General features: G+C 38.1%; 1 protein-coding gene across 4 annotated transcripts in view; it reads left to right on the top strand.

The window, feature by feature from the left end:
• Positions 1–17,033, top strand: part of HPSE2 (heparanase 2 (inactive)) — a 638,895-nt gene that overhangs the window by 19,811 nt on the left and 602,051 nt on the right. For 2 of the 4 annotated variants that reach the window (XM_084754659.1, XM_084754661.1), the window contains exon 1: positions 15,672–16,139. The exons of 1 other annotated variant lie outside the window; for it this stretch is intronic. In XM_084754659.1, the coding sequence (XP_084610785.1) occupies positions 15,850–16,139 (290 nt within the window). In that variant the 5' untranslated portion in view covers positions 15,672–15,849. Of the gene's footprint in view, positions 1–15,670; positions 16,140–17,033 lie in introns of those variants that run through there. One more of the 4 variants, XM_084754660.1, reaches the window with a different exon arrangement.

Here is a 17,033-nt window from a genome sequence, read left to right on the forward strand (position 1 = left end):
TTTGCTCTTCCGACACCTCCCATGCCCCTCCAACACGTTCCCCTCTCACCTTCATGCCCTTGGTTGCTTCTTTGCTATTTTTGATAACCCATTAAGCTCATTAGTGCTGCCGGATGTCTATGGGCTTGGGATTGTTCACTGGAACATGGAAACCTGCCAGTGGCTACACTGTAAAAAAAGAGTGATTCTTTCTTCCTCAGCCAGTATCACTTGTACAGTAATGTGTAGAACCTGGAGAGGAACTTCCCCATCTATGCTGGTTTCTTAGTTTGGGCCATATTGCTATGATGAGGCACCATGACCAAAAGCAAGTTGGGGAGTAAAGGGTTTATTTGACTTAGGGTTCTGCTTCTGTAGTCCACCACTGAAGGAAATCAGGACAGGAATTCAAGCAGGCCAGGAACCTGGAGGCAGAAGACTGCACAGGTCATAGAGGGTGCTGCTTACTGGCTTGGCCTACATACCTTCCTTAACCTGCTTTCTTATAGAACCCAGGCCTACCCGCCCAGTGATGGTACCACCCACAGTGGGTTGGGCCCTTCCACATCAGTTGTTAAGAAAATGCTTTACCAAGAGCCCTTTATTATGGAAGCATTTTCTTAACTGAGGTTCCCTTTTCTCAGCTGACTTTAGTGTGTCATTTTGACATAAAATTACCCAGCATTACTGGAATTTTTGGCTAGCTTGATCTGTGCAGATAACCACAGTTGCTTTGAGTTAATGAGTGTGATAGTCATATGGTGTCTAGAAGACAGTAAACAGCGCTCTTTCCCTGTCCTCTGGCTTCCATTCTTTCCATTTGCTCTGCTGAGGTGCTGAGATAGTCCCTGAGCCTTGTGGCGGTAATAGTGTGATAAAGAAGTCCCATTTAAGACTGAGCACTGAGTATACACACACACACACACACACACACACACACACACACACACACGTATTTATATTTTATCATTTTGACCAGTTACACAACTCTATTGACTATTGTTCCCTGAAACTCTTTTGACAAAGGTTGAGAGCTTCTCAGGACTATGGCTATGACATCAATATTTACAAGGCAATTTGACAGTATGATTATTTGTCAAAATAAAGGCAAGTTGTACACTAGGGCATCTGACCTCCCCAGCCACAGGCTTTTGACCAAAGGTAAAGTACCTGGTGTGAAATTCCCTTTTCTGGAGCAGGCCTCAAATAGAATCAGAATGATGTTAGTTGCCCCATAACAATCATGTGACTATCGCACCAGTGGGTATGTCTTGCCTGGCAGGTTGATATTGCAGCAGGAAGAGTCCAGTGATGGAGAAGACCACTGATGTCCTCTGTCCTTCTAGCAGCTTGACTTGCACCTTTTGGCACTACAACAGTTAGCTAGAAGGCAGGAAACTTCCTGATCAGTTTGAGATTATTTTTCTGTGTCCTATTGTCAAAGTGTGTGTGTCTTCAGCAAAAGGGTCTTTAAAATATGATCTTAAGATTTTTCTTATTATTTTATGTGTGTTTTGTGTGCATATGTTTGTGTACCTTGCATGTGCTTGGTGTCTGTAGATCCTCCAGAGCTGGAGTTACAGAAAGTGAGCTGCTATGGGGGTGCTGGGAATCAAACTCAGGTCCTCTGGAGGAGCAGCCAGTCCTTTTAATTGGGGAGGCATCTCTACAGCTCAGCAACAGGGTCTTAGTAACCACGTACCTATTGAGGGTAATCAAGGGCAACGACAGTAGCCCCAGTTGTAACTCTTAGGGAGGTATCCCATGCCTTATGCTGCAATTTTCATTTAATTATCTGTGAGTGACATTGTCTATCCAGTCAGGGTTATTTCATTTGAACTTTTAGAAGAAGTTGTGTTTGTAATTATCTTACTAACTAGTGTGTTTTCATATTCATAGGTGTTTTCATACACATGTAGTTTGAGTTTCTCTTTATTCAGATTCAGAGCTATAAGATTTTTACTCAGCCTCATAGGTTTGTTTGATTTTTGATATTATGTGTTGTTCTAACTATGGTTCCCTTTACCTATACTGAGAACTCCAATTCTCCTGAATGCTGTATATTATAGACTAAAAGACTGTCACATAAAATGTATTTGATTTATTAATCATGTTATACATATAACAGTTTAGGAATAACAATACCAAAATCAATACTAACATTCTATAGGGATCATTAGAGATGTACAGTAATAATCTGATATATAAATCACTTCTAATTTTTCCATGTGTGGTTAAGTTCTACCTGGACACATATTTAGATTACCTTGATTTACTTTCAAATTTGAGAGATGCTTTAAAATTATTTTTCTTTTATATTTAAGTAAAAGTTTACATCAAAAAGGTCAAATCAGCAGATCTATCTATATTTAAGAAAACTGCCTTCCCTAGGTGACACAGGAGTTGGCTTGTGCTCTTGTTTTCTTTTTTCTTTTCTTTCTAATATAAGCTGTATCAAAATGAAGCCCAACCTTTCTTGGTTGCTCCTTCTCTCTCAGCATCTGATTTAAAGTACTATTTTTTTTTACTCCAGTGAATCAAGAAAACTTACTGTATACTTTCTCATACTTGGCTTAGTGCTTATTTGTGGTACTCGATCTGCATTGTTAGAGACAGTGGCTATGGTCTCCTGTGTTCCACTCCTTGGCACCATTGTTAGTCTTAGTTCTATAAGTAAATGTAAACGTATAAGTAAATGATTACAGTCAGCTCTTAAATAGAAATCTCATCAGTCATTTATGCTACGTGGAGTTTGTTTTCTAACAGATTTTTTTTTCTGGAAGGGCTCCTGGGAGCATTCTTTGGGTTATTACATCTCCTAACAGTTTTTCTCTGGCCTTAAACGTGGACATCATCATTTTGGTTTCATGTAAAATCCCTGGTTTACATTTTCAGCTATTGGGTAGCTCCAGCCTGTTGTTTTATTTATTGCCCCAAATAAATTATTGGTGTTGAGAACTGATGATAAGTTTGATTTTCACCCCTGTAAGTAACTTGATATTTTTGCTTGTACCCAAATATGTTTTTATGTTAAATCTTTCTTAAACCCATTTTGGTATATTTTTATGCTCTTTTTATTTAGTTTTGCCTTTATATTTAATTTTTCTATTTTGAAAAATCAGTTTCTTTCAAGACTATTTAAAATGTTTATTGAATCTGTTCTTTGATAATTTCATAAATATGTAATCTTTGTACTGTCGTCCCCTATCTTTTCTATTTTTCTCCTCACCCTACCCACTTCCTTATGCCTAAATTCTCGCCTTTAATGATTTTTTTAATGGTTTGTTTTACTTTTATTGAATATTATATTTTAAATTACAAATAGCAGCTAATATAGTTGAGGTTTTGGACAAATTTATTCTTTTATTATTCTTGAAATCCCAATTGTGTCGTTTCCCCTGTTCCCTTTTCTGTACCAGCCCCTCACGTCACCCTGCTTGCTGTCTCACATACATGGGCTCTTTTTACTTAGCGGGTTTTGCATATATTCCCAGTACATAAATACAACCCTTTCAGCTTGTCTAACATTACTGACCACAATTCCCTTCGAGGCATTCAGGTTTTTTGTTTTTGTTTTTAATTTTTGGTTGTTGTTGTTTTGAGACCTACTGAATTTAATCAGGATCATCTGTGTGACCATGGCTTTGGAACTATTCATTGAAGCTTAGTGGGTTCATCAGAAGGTCCGCAACTGAAGATTTGACTGCCCCTCTTCAGAATCCATCAGTACCAGTGGCTTAGCAGGGAGGAGCAGGTCCCATGGGCCCCGCCCTGACCCTGAGTTGATAGGTTCATTCTTGTGTGGATTGGCTGAATATAGCCACAGCTGTTCTGAAGTCAGGAAAGCACTGGCTGTGCATATTCTGAAGACAGCATTTCACTCTGACTTCTGGCTCTTAGATTTCTTTTCCCTCTCTTCTATGATGTTTCCTGAACTTTAGGTAGGGCAGTATAAATATTTGCCCTCTTTAGGGCTGATCACTTAAATATCACTTATTTTTACCATTTGTTGCAAAGAAAAGATTTTCCGATTGTAAGACAGTAGTATCCTTTATGTTTATTCACTCAGGAATTTTTTGTGACATGCAAAAAAACTTTATTTCATATGAAGATTAAAAAATAAAGCTACTAAACTATAGTTATATTGCTAAGCGATACAAGTTACAAAAAGATACTTGTATTGTTCTGGTGTGGTTTGGGTATGTGTGTGTACCATTAGTCCATCTGTTTGGAGCTTGGTCCTCAGTGTACAACCATAAGAACACATGGCAAGCCCAGAAGCCATCCCACTGGGAAGGGCCAGTAACAAGCTCCCGCAATGATGATCTGCTAAAAGCTAGTAGCATTACACTGAGGACCAAGCTCCAAATAGGTGATGAGTGCAATAGCACTGCCATGCCCAGAAGGTTGAGCTTCATAGCATGCCTCCATCCTCCATCTTTTATATTTAAGTCTTTTCCTGAAAAATATTTTGGGGTTTTATTTGTTGAAGGTTTAGCTGTTTGATTTTGTGAGTTCACAAAGTATAGAATGGTTCATGTCCTTTAGACTTTTGGAAAAGTATATTTATTTATTTATGATTTGTGTGTATGTGCGAATGGTCACCCGTGTATACATAAGTTAGAAAACAACTTACGGGACTTAGTTTTCTCCTTCTGCCATGTTAGCGCCAAGGATTGAACTCAGGTATTCGGCTTGGTGCTAAGTGCCTTTACCTGCCTTCAGGCTTCTCGTGGGTACTTGAAACCACTCACACATCAGGGTATATAAAACTTGTTTACTTTTTTCAAGCATGCCCGCTGCTCTGTCCAGCGTATGCATACATGCATGAGAGCAGTTGATCGAAAATGAATCTGAATGAACGTGTACATGAACAAGAATGAAATTAGGAGATTTCTGAGGTTTTTTTTCTAATGATAGTATGCTTGAGGAGAGTGAGCATAATCATTGGTATAGATTTATTTATTAGTTAAAAATCTATAAAGAAAACCAAGGGATGGTCAGACGATGGCTCAGTGATTAAGAGCACTTTGTTCTAGCAGAAGACCAGGCCTCTACTCCCTGCCCCAGCTGGCAGCTTACAGCCTCTGTAGGTACGGCTAGGATACACAGAGAAACCCTGCCTGGAAAAGCAAAGCAAACAAATGAACAAACAAAACCCCCCAAACAACAACAGCAACAACAACAACAACAAACCCCAAACCAAAAAACTATTATGTAGAAGCAAGTATTAGTTAGATTAAGGAAAGAAAGCTAATGAAAATGTTGAATGGCATGCATACACATTCATTTAGATGTTCACTAACTCTAAATGTACGAGCCCACTTACATGTTACATGGTTTAATTTGACAGTGATTAAGAACCTAGCCTTTGGAGCGACAGATCTGGTTTTGAATCTGTAAGCTATTGCTTATTTGTCAGTGATTTGCAGTGACTTAGAGCATGGCTCCAATGCTTAGCCCCCGATGCCTTTTAAAAACTGAGACAATTAGGGCTCATCTTTTAGAATTATTTTAAGGATGAAGTGAAGCAACATGTTAAAATGCTTTCTCACTTTTTGTTTTTAATATGTGTTCAAGAAAGTTGTTTAGTTTAAGTGTTATATGGCTGAGATGTCTTACCTGAAATGATGAAAGAACAACATATATAAAAAGTTTATTTTCAGATTGAGGTTTTTTTTTATTTTTTGGCAAAAATAGTTTTTGTTTGCTTGGACAGTCTTTCTTTCATATGTAGCTTTTCTCTTTGATGACATGGCTTGTTTTTATTTTAGCATGCCTTTTATATGTTAGGCACTGAATAAGTTTGATTACAGCTTTTTCTTCACTAATGTAAATAGCACATTGTGTGTGATTAGACTGTTTGACCAAGGTTCTCATAGTTCATGTCCAATTTTGCTTTTGTCAAGCTCATCCTTGTTCATTATTTGTGCTTTCAGTCTTTCTGTACAGAAATATTTGTGGGCACTAGTTGTCATTTTATGAGCATTTATCCCATATTTTGCAATGGCTTATTGATCTCAGAACGCTCATCTTCTTTGTAGTATTTTCCTAGTCAACTTATGTTTGGGCTTTGGGACATTAGTCTCCTAATGACATATTGGTATTGCTTATACCTTCCTTCATTATTCCCCTGGACTGTATGTTATGTAGTATATAGAATACAAAAGTGAGTTTTACTGTGATCTTAAGGAGCTAAAGATTATGTCCTCAATTGCTAAGATTGAAATATATTTAACCAAAAGGAGTATAATTCTAGAAGGTCTTCTGAAATAATGGAACTGGATTTTATTTAGCATCTAGGTTGTGTTAATGCTGCTGAATCTGTGGATCTGCTCAGATATGCAGTATACTGTTTATTAAAACACATTTTACATTCTACCTGTGCCTTTTATGGAATTAGTGTTACAGTATTTATATTTAAAATATAAATATCAAAGAAAATGATACAAGATCTAGTTTTTAGCCACATGGGGGATAGGTTAGAAAGCACATTAGAATCTGGGGGTAGTTTAGCCCCTGAACTTTTCTGACATGTATTTTATTTTTGCATATCCCCACAAATTATTATAAGAACTTTAATCCTATTTTATGTATAAAGGGGACACAGGAAACCTAAACATCTCCCTCAAAGCTTTGTAATACATGATATAGCTGAAGTGAATTTAGGTCTAATCTCAAAGCTTCTTTTTATACTGAAACAAACTTCCAAGGAGTTCTACTTAGAAATTGGCTCTATATAAGTTTTAAAATAAATCCCTTTCAAAATCCTTTAAAGGAGTTTATGTTTATCTGAGAAAAAATGCTGTGGAAGAATGTGTGTGTAACGTTTGTGTGTGTGTGTGTGTGTGTGTGTGTGTGTGTGAGTGTGTGTGTGTGTGTGTCTACACCTTTACATGCATAGCCATGCTCCTCTACTTTAAAAAAGATGAAATCTTAAACCAGAACTTGTGGCTTAGGTTGGTAATCCCAGCTACTGAGGAGGCGGGGGCAGAACCATTGCAAGTTCAAGCCCAAGCTACAGAGGGAGTTCAAGGACAGCTTGTCCACTTAGTGAGACTCTGTCTTAAAATAAGAAGTAAAAAGAAAACTAGGGATATGACTCAGTGGTAAAATGCTTTTGCTTGCTCAATGTCCTATGTTCAATCCCCAGCCCATAATAAAATAGAAACGCTTGTAATTTCTCCTTTATAAAACCAGACACATTAAATAGATGATTTTTAGACTGTTTTAACAATCATCCTACTCTAGACATGATGCTTACATATGATGGTTTTGTTTATATTTTTGCAAACAAATTGTGAAGTAGATTGTGGGGAGCAGGGAGTGGTGTGGTAAATGGAGGATTTGAAGCATTTTTACCGGCAGATGGCAGTGTAACATTTCCGCAGCAGCCAGCAGCCCTTAACTAGACCCACTCAGAAAGCAGGTTAAATGGAACTTAGACCAGGGGTGGTGGTGTACTCCTATAGCCTCGGCATGGAGAGGCAGAGACAGGGCCAGTCTGAGTTTGAGGTCAGCCTAGGCTATATAGCATGACTTTGTGTCAAATAAATCTACCCACACTAATTCAAGCTGGGCACATAAAAAGTATAAAATATTTCAGTCATCATTGTGGTGTAAAATAACATATATATCAAGTAATAGACCTCAGTTATAAAATAAATAATAATTAATAATCCTTTAAGTATTCCACAGTACGTTTCACTAAACTCTATGTATTTGTCTTCCCAGACAAATTATGAGATTAATGAATAGAATGTTCTTATTTAATCTTTGTAAGGGAAGAGAACAAAGTACTTGGCCCATAGTTGTCACTCAACAAATATTTTTTTTCTTTTATTCATTTTTCAGAAAATTTGTTAAATATTATTTTGAAGGCATACGAAAATTTCTGAGCTTTGTAAACTCAAAGCTTTTTAGTTTTCCTGTTAGCAGTTACATTTCAGGCCCAATTCTAATGTGTTTGATGTATGCTCCATGATGTTTTATCATCTTTCAAAATACTTCTTTTACATGTGCATTTAATTTTCACTCACATTTACGATATGTTCTTGTATTTCTCACATATTACAGCATTCAAGGTTTCTGTTGTATGTACACAATTGTTTCTAACATCTGTCCTTATTTTACCTACCTTTGTCCATTCTGATGATGAGTATCTAAGTCCTTCCAATTCCTCAATACTAAACTGTCTGACCTCACACTAATTGCTTTATGAATCTTCTTTGAGTTACATGAGTATAGTATTGCTGAGTGTTGGTAAATATATATATATATATATATTTTTTTTCTTTTTACAAAATATTGACAGGTAGTCCTCTAGAATGGCTCAGTCAGTTTATATTCTTAGTAACCAGCAAGAAGTCTCCTGCCTCCCTCCATGGAACAATCAGAGTTGTGTGGTACTTCCAGTTTTGCTAAGTAGATGATGGGAAGTGAAAACATTTCTCAAGTGAAAAAAAAAAAAGAAACCTTAAAACGGTTTAAAATCTATTAACGCTAATGAAAGTCAGGTGTGGAGGGTCATAGCTATAACCCTAGCACTTGGAAGGCTGAGGAAGGATGATCTCTTCAAGTTCAAGGCCAACCTGGTCTATACAGTGTACTCCAGGTTATTCTGGGCTAAAGATTGATATCTCATCTCAAAAGGAAAACCACACACGCCCACGCACACAAAACAAACATGCATAGTTTTCCTCATTTGGTGATGGGCCTCCACTGTGTGGACTTTCACTGTTTATGTAAGTTCCAATATGTATTTATGCTAGATATATTAGATATTTCTTGGAATATGGAATCTTAATTATCTGAAAACTGAATCAAGTAGGTTCAAATTATGTGGAATCCTTTTTCATTTAATTCCCGCACAGCCCCCTCTTCCTGGAACCAGAAAAAATAGGATCATAGAGTGAGAAATTCGGGTTATGTTTAAGCTCCACTCCAAATCAGTGGTTTGAAAGCTCCTCAGGTGACTTTAGTGTGCAGCCAGGGCTGATAATCACTGCCCTAGAATCTTAGGGTCTTATCATTTTCGCTTGACATGGAAAATATTATTTTAAATTCAACATAAAAACTTATTTTGTTATATTAGCTAGGTTTAATTAAGTCAAAGAGGAACTTGAAATTTAAATGTCTTGTGGAAATTAAACAAACTAAGAGTCCTTAGCTTGAAGTGTTTCTAGGTGGCCAAAAGGATGAGGAGAACCTGCTGGTTTTGGTGACAGTTGAGTCTGGTGAGGCTGAGTTTAACTTGTGATGAATTGAGGCAGAACTTGGGTCTGCTTATTTGGGGACACAGCTACTGCAAAGAATTAGGAGTAGATTCTACTTTAGGCGGAGATAAAGCACTCAAGTAGGTATGCATGCGCAAGGACAGTCTTATCATCCAGTTTTGGCTACTGAGGAGTAACTAAGTACTGAGCCAACATTTGTTTAAATCTCATCAAAAACTAATCACATTATAGTATTTTGAAAGGATAAAAATGCATTATTAATTGTGAGAACCAAAGCACATGCAATTATAGGTAGTCAAATTTTGAGGATCAGCAACAACATTCTGCTCTAGATAAATGTTTTATTATAGGCCCAATTCCTCAATGTCCAGGGTTAGTGTGTCAGATATATCGAGACAAATAATGTTTGTGTATTTCACTTTCTTAGAAATTGTCTTCAGCATTACTGCTTAAATATTGTCTGAAAAAAAGAAAAATATTGACTAGGAAAGTAAGTATCTGTAACTAATCTTATATCTACTTACATAGTCAATGAAACTATAGAACAAATAAAAGACAATCTAAATTTGAGCCTCTGGGACACTAGCTATTAAAACTCTCAGGTACTTTTAATAACAAATATGCCAAAATTATAATTTAGTTATCAGTCAGAAGAGCAGATTTTTGTTTCATTTTCATCAAGCACAGCTTGACCTTTTGACTCCCCATTTTCTTAAATGAATTATGAGACAAAATCCTGTCATCTAAGCATAAAATCAAATATAATACTTTTTATTTATTACTGTAATATTTCAAAACATTAAGATTCAATGTCTAGTTTTCCTCTGCCTCCTCTATGCAAATTACACTTATTTCCACAATGAAACACAACCAGGAGAAGAAAAATTATAAGTACTAAAGATACTTTGTTTAATTCTTACAACACATGTGGAACAGGCATACTTATGTGCTTGCTCAGGCGGGTAAGGGTGACTTGGAGCTTACTAAGAATGACTGACTTGTCCAACAAGGCCATGTTAGAGATAGTAAATTGTGATCTATATTTTAATCAAAGACTCCAAAATCCATGCTTTTTCTAGTATATGATACTTTTTTTTTTGAACTGAATGGGCTACAATGTACAAGGTAGACTTCTTACTGGGCATGGCTAAGATGTGAATTAGTTTTTCTGCTATTTGAGTTTTCACATACAAAAGTCCTTCAAATAGCTGTCATACTCAACATGTCAAGGACTCACAGACAGAACTTATTAAACTCTCTATTTATTATGGATATGTTCTTTCCTGTATAAGTTTGTTACTTGATGACAGTGATTGGGTTAAATACCACCCAGGTCATATCAGGACATATAGAATAACCATAGTCACAGTGCCTTCTTTTTCAGCTTTTCATATAAAGTGTTGTCATCTTTTGATGTTTTAAATGTACAGTGTCCTTCCATGTATATTGTATGTGATAAGTGGAATTTGGTCATAAACGTGAGAAATATCATTAGTCCTAGTCTCTAGTCCATAGTGCTCCTTTTGGTAACTGGCATATTTCCACTTGTCTGGAAGGACAGACAGACAGTCTTTGAGGATGAAATAAGACACTTCTAACTAGCATCTCTTACCTGGCTCTTTTTCTTTTCTGGTGGTAAACTGAAAAAGATACATAGAACTCCTTCTTTAGATGTAGGCTGTTACACAGCCTATAATATGTAGTGTGCACTTTATTGCCGTATTTACTGACATCAGACTAGACTTGGCCTTTTTTGTTGTTCTTTGTTCTTTGTTTGTTTGTTTGTTTGTTTGTTTTTTGATTTTTTGAGACAGGGTTTCTCTGTGTAGCCTTGGCTGTCCTGGACTCTCTTTGTAGACCAGGCTGGCCTCCAACTTACAGTGATCCACCTGCCTCTGCCTCCCAAGTGCTAGGATTAAAGGCGTGCACCACCACTGCCCGGCTAGACTTGGTCTTTTATTTTAAGGTTATTACTAAGACATTTGTATGTATCATATAAATACATGTTTATATTTATACATACTATTCTTACCCTTGTCATCAGTTATATTTATGAGAAGTGCGGAAGACAGAAAATAAAAACTGGAAACTAGTAGCACAATCATAAATTAGAATTTACAAAGCACTTCAATTCAATTACTGATGCATTTATGGATATTATGTTAATTTTACATTCTAGATGGCTGAGTGTTCAAATAGTTAAAAATATTCTCAGTATCACAAAGCCAGACTCAGCAAATTTAGGAATTTAAATGTAGGTCTTGCAACTCCTTGTTCAAGGATTCCCCCATCCCATTATACCCTAGTAAATAGAGTATGGTGAAAAGAACACAAAAAACAGGCTTTAAGGGGGAAGTGTCCCTTGGTGTGTTGCCATTTATTGGTTATGTGCATGAAAAATTGCCTATCGTTTATTCTCTCTCTCCCTCCCTCCCTCCCCCCTTTCTTTCCTCTTCCTCCCCCCCCTTTTCCTTTCTAGTAAGGAATTTTGCTGTCTTTCAGAGTCATGCAAGGGTAACAAGATAACCTGTGTGTAGCCGTGAGCACTGTACATTGTCCCTGTAATGTCAACAAACAATGGTCACTGTTCACAAGTACACAAGCACTGACAGTGCAATAGTGAGTAGATTGCTAAGTCCTTATGTTTCCCCTTCCTGCTCATGATAGAAATGATTTTTTTCTTGATATTAGACAGGCTAGGCATAACATTTTCATAAAAAGGAACTAGGTATAGAGATAACTGTCTTTATTTAGAGGGAGAGGAGGTGGTGTGTATGAGTTTGTGACAGGCTGAAATTAAGAAAAAAAGCACAGGAAAAGTGAGGGAAAATCATGTAGTCAAGGTGGCAATCATTAAAGTAATATAAATCGTGTAGGAATATCTATGCAACAAAACAGGAAATATTAGTTTCAGTCCCCACTCCTAGTACCATGCTACTTGCTGGCATATTTCTATTTTTCTGGGATAAAATGGTAAAAGTGAAAATGTGGTGATTTTCACAAAGCTTAATTTTTCCAGTTCAAATACCTGCTTTTTGATATGTTTCAGTTTTTCTTATGATAAGATATTGTTTTGGAATGTAATCTTAGTAAGCAGTTGGTAGACTATTTTAGAGAGGTCTTTTCTAGTAAAAATAAAATGGCAGATACATGTCCGTTCTTTCCATTGACTAATGTTTATTTCAGAATCCAAAATGCTAGAAATTATGAAATGGCTAATCTTCAAGTTTTCTTATAGTTTTGTGAACTTAATCTTCTAGATATTAAAAGAAAACCATACAGACTATCCAGTAGGGAATCAGTGTTCTGAAGGGGACATTGTGATGTTTAGTTTTAATCGTCAAGTTGAAGTCATCAGGAATCAACTGGGAAGAGAGCCTCAAAGAGGAGTTTCTGGACTAGCTTGTCCTGAGGGTTTGTCTGGACATATGAATGGATGTGGGAAGACCTGGCCTAAAAGTGAGCAGCACTGTTCCGTTTCCTGGGGGTGGGTCTTGAATTCTTATATAGAAGACTGGAGAAAGCAAGCTGAGCAGTTAAGTGGACATTTATTCCTTTTCTCTGGTCTTGACGGTGGATATGATATGACTAGATGCTTTCAGCCTTAACTTCTCTGTAACGATAGACTGCAAGTTGGAGTTAGCAACTAAGCCCTTTAAAATAAACCCTTTAAAACCATTAAGTTGCTTTTTGTTTAGGTATTTTGTCACAGCAAGAGAAATGAAAGTAGGATGGAAATCAGTGCATTAGTTTCTAATAGTTAATCGTTTTTGACAGTTCAATTGTTATTTTACAGGGAATTATAATCTAAGAAATGACATGGAGATTGTTGTCACCCAGCACAGAGAAAATATGCTAGAAGTGTAACATAGATTAGTAAGGAACTATACACAACATGTTGTTTAAGGGTAATTGAGAAGCAAGATGAAAGCTATGATAGCAAGAAAGGTTAATACAAAGAGTAGCTCTGGAAATTTGTAGCAAGATAGGTCAAAGGCCCCCAGATCAGATCATCTGGGAGTCAGCCAAGGCTACCTGGGCGTCTTTACAATATTACCCAATTGATTAATTTTCATGGTGTCCTAAGGCTAGATAGAACTATTGAATTTCACTGGGTAGGCTGGATAAGGTGTGCACCAGCAATTAAGTAAGTTTGTTTTGTTGGTTTTGGTTTTACTACTGCATACAGATTTTTGTGTAAACACTTAACATTAAATACTAGTTAAAGTAACCAGTCTACCAAAGCATTACAGAACAATCATCAATAAAATTGCCAAAATTCACAATTTAGCAGATTCTCAATATATTCAGTATGCCTTAATTGAATGAATACTTTTGAAAGATATATTACTTATAGACATCTAATGGGTATGTTTTATTTCTTTGAAACAATTTAACAATGGCCCTAATTAATGGGGCTCTAAAAGTTCAATTACTTGTAAGCCAAAGGATATTTTGGTCTTTGGAAAATTTGGCTTTCTGTTAAGAAGATATCATTTCTATCGATCTGTCTGTCTGTCTATCTATCTGTCTATCTAAATTTTGAGACAGGGTTTCTCTGTGTAGCCTTGGCTGTCCTGAACGATATAGTTTATTTTAATTCTGAATATAGTAAATGAACTAATAGCTTTTCAAAATAAGCACTCCCTGAAGGAGATGGCCATAAAGCTGTTAATAACCAGGGAAACAAATCAGTTAACAGATACCCAAAATACAATTTACTATGACAAATAAATAAAATTATTCTTGAGATCAGCATATGATTTCAGTGTGTTGAACAGGATCTGGCTTACTACTACTGTGTACCCTAGATATTTCTTGAGTTCTCACTAAATACCTGAGTCCAGGGATACAGAGAAGTCTTTGATCCCCAAGTTGTCACCATTTCTAGGGAGCATCAGTACTCTTTTAAAAATTATAGTAGTTTGTATTGGAACTTATACCTGGCTTATCCTAACCCCAGGAACATAAACATATCTTTAAGGACATAAAGGTATTAGAAAATTTAAGGAACTAAAGGAAGCAGGTATTAAGGCTAGAGCCAATATTTAATTCATGTTTTATCTTAGTTTTAGAAACCATCTCTAAGTGATCTCATTTGGGGTTTCTCTATTGGCTCCATTTTATGTAGTTATATCTTTAGAGGGGTCTCATAGTACTTCCCAGTTTAATGCAGCATAACTCCCACATTTTCTGGTTGCTTAGATTGGCAGAGAATCCTCAGGGAATGTTAGATAAAGGTGATCTAGTCTAGTCCTATCTAGCTTTGTTAATCCTTTCTGACTGAATGAAGGAAAATGAAATTTTACAGTGTTTTCTGAGCTCTGATACTACCCACTGCATCCACCCTGGGGGAATGGGGAAACTGTTCTGAATTCAAGTGTCATCATTTTTTTTTTAAACCAAAGAATGCCTTGGGATGTTCTCATGTACCCATTTTTCATAAAGTAGCTCTCTTTATCTGCCAAAGTAGAGGGTTTTGTTATATCCCAGAAAGAAGGTGAAAGTGGGGCCCAGGTGTGACTGCTTCAGATTGTGTCTGGATTGGATTTTTACTCCCCGACTCCCCGTGCTAAGATGAGACTCTGAATAGTCTGTGAACTACTGAGGATGGGAATACAAAGAATAGAGGCTGATTTGTATCCAGGAATCACAAGCAGGCACACTGTAATCTTAACCAGGGGCTGGATTTGAAAAGTCTACAGCCCCTTTCTGCACCAGAAAGACATACTCCCCTGTGCAGGCGTGGGGTAAGTCTGAGGATTGTTGGTCAAGGAGTGGCTCAAATGCACAGAGTGCCTTGACCATCCAAGTGAAGTCAATGGGTTGCCAATGGCAACAGTATATATGGGATGCTCAAGGCCCACCCTTACACATAAGCAGCAGGGCCTTGGAGCACACTGACTTTCTTGACTCTGCTGATTAGGAATCTCCTTGACCTGGGCATCTGTACCCTCTCCCACACCTTGGTCTTCCATTCTTTTCAGGAGAAATGTGTCAGTGTGGCTGCCTTGTGAGGCTCAGAGGACTGCACATCTAGGCACAGACTCTCCTTTGCTTTCTGTACCTTGGCAAACATTATAGTTGCCATCACAAGGCCCTTTACAGCTTAAACAACCCTGACTGTTTACTGCTTCAACCCAAAAAGGAAGACACACAGTGGATGATGTGCAAGTAGTTCAGGGCTGACAGCCTCCTGGGGAGAAGTGAAAACAAACTCTTACCCAAGATGGTACCTCAGTACCGGTTCATCCCCCTGGCCGCTTCCTGACCCTAGAGGGTTAAATCAGTAGGGCACAACGGCCACCCCTCCCCTTTCCCCCTCCCCCCACCCCTTACCTTTAAAAAGTTAAAAAATGTCTGCAGTCAAATCTCTTAAAGGGGCGGTGCTGGTGAACAGTACTCTTGGCACGAGTTGCTGAGAAGGCTGGCTAGGGGCGTGAGTTCGCTCCACCAGCACCAAAACACTGGAAAAAAAAATGCGAGCAAGCGAGCAAGAGCGAGTGAGCGAGGGCGAAAGAGAATAAGGGGGGGGGGGGAAGAGGAGGGGGTCAGATAGACACACACTTTAGATAAGGACAATTAGTCACCATCGAGACCCAGTAGGGAGAGAAGTTTAAATCAGGGGGATTTAATGAGGGTGCTCTGTGCTTTCCCTGAAGCCATGTCCTCCAGCAGCTCCTGGCCCCCCTCGTGCCTAGCCCTGGTGGCTCTCTTCTTGGCTCTGTTGCTCCATCTCTCCCTCTCCTTCCATGCTGGAGACAGGAGACCCTTGCCTGTAGACAGAGCTACAGGTCTGAAGGAAAAGACCCTGATTCTACTTGATGTGAGCACCAAGAACCCAGTCAGGACAGTCAATGAGAACTTCCTCTCTCTGCAGCTGGATCCTTCCATCATTCATGATGGCTGGCTCGATTTCTTAAGGTAAGGCAGGGGCTTCGATGGATCATTTAAAAACTTAAGTCCCCCCACCCCCATTCTCTTACTATCCCCTGCTCCAAAGGGGGAAGAAAAAGTGGAGGAAGAAGAAATATGAAGAAGGAGGAGGAGGAGAAGAGGAGGAGGTACAGCAGCAGCAGCAGCAGAAGCAGCAGCAGCAACAGCAGCAGCAGCAACAGCAGCAGCAGCAGCAGAAGCAGCAGCAGACCGATCTGTCTTTCAAAGAGAAAAAAAGGAGGTTTCCCCCCTCCTGGAATATTTGCTGTGAGGCTGTAACTAGTGATTGAGAAAAGCAATGTTTTCTATTAAGATGCACATGTTTGCAATGCAGAAGGCATTTCAGAAACTTATCAGTTATGACTGAAAAAATGTTGTGCTTACATATATCCACAATTAGTCTCCCCTTCTGAAAAAGAAACAAGAGGTCCAGGGAAGTTACAAAAGGGAAGATCTGGAGCAACAAAGACCCCAGAGGAGGGTTGTGTGAGAGAGAAGCAGTGTGCATGTGTCTGCGTGTTCAGTGGGGAGACTGCGTGAAAGTGGAATTTGCCACGGAAAAGGAAAGATGGTTTCATCGGTTCTCACTCCCAGACAGAAAACCAATTTAAGGAGAGTCCTAAGCGGTGAGCAAGTTGGACTGGAGTTAATTTTTTTTTTAAATTTTGTATCCTCTGCTGTCATTAACAGACTTGACTTTGTAAGACACTTTTTATAGATGGAGCCCTTCCCCCTCTGCCCTCCTCTTTGAGTTTTCCTTCCTAACTGCATAGTTTAGTTTTTCTTTACAGTGGGGGAATAATCGTTGTTCGGGTGGTAGTGTATATCATATGCGATCCATAAAGGTCCTAGAAACCCGGGGGGGGGCGCGTTGGGGGTTTT

The sequence above is a fragment of the Acomys minous genome (assembly GCF_964271855.1).
Source record: "Acomys minous genome assembly, chromosome: 2".
Lineage (NCBI taxonomy): Eukaryota > Metazoa > Chordata > Mammalia > Rodentia > Muridae > Acomys > Acomys minous.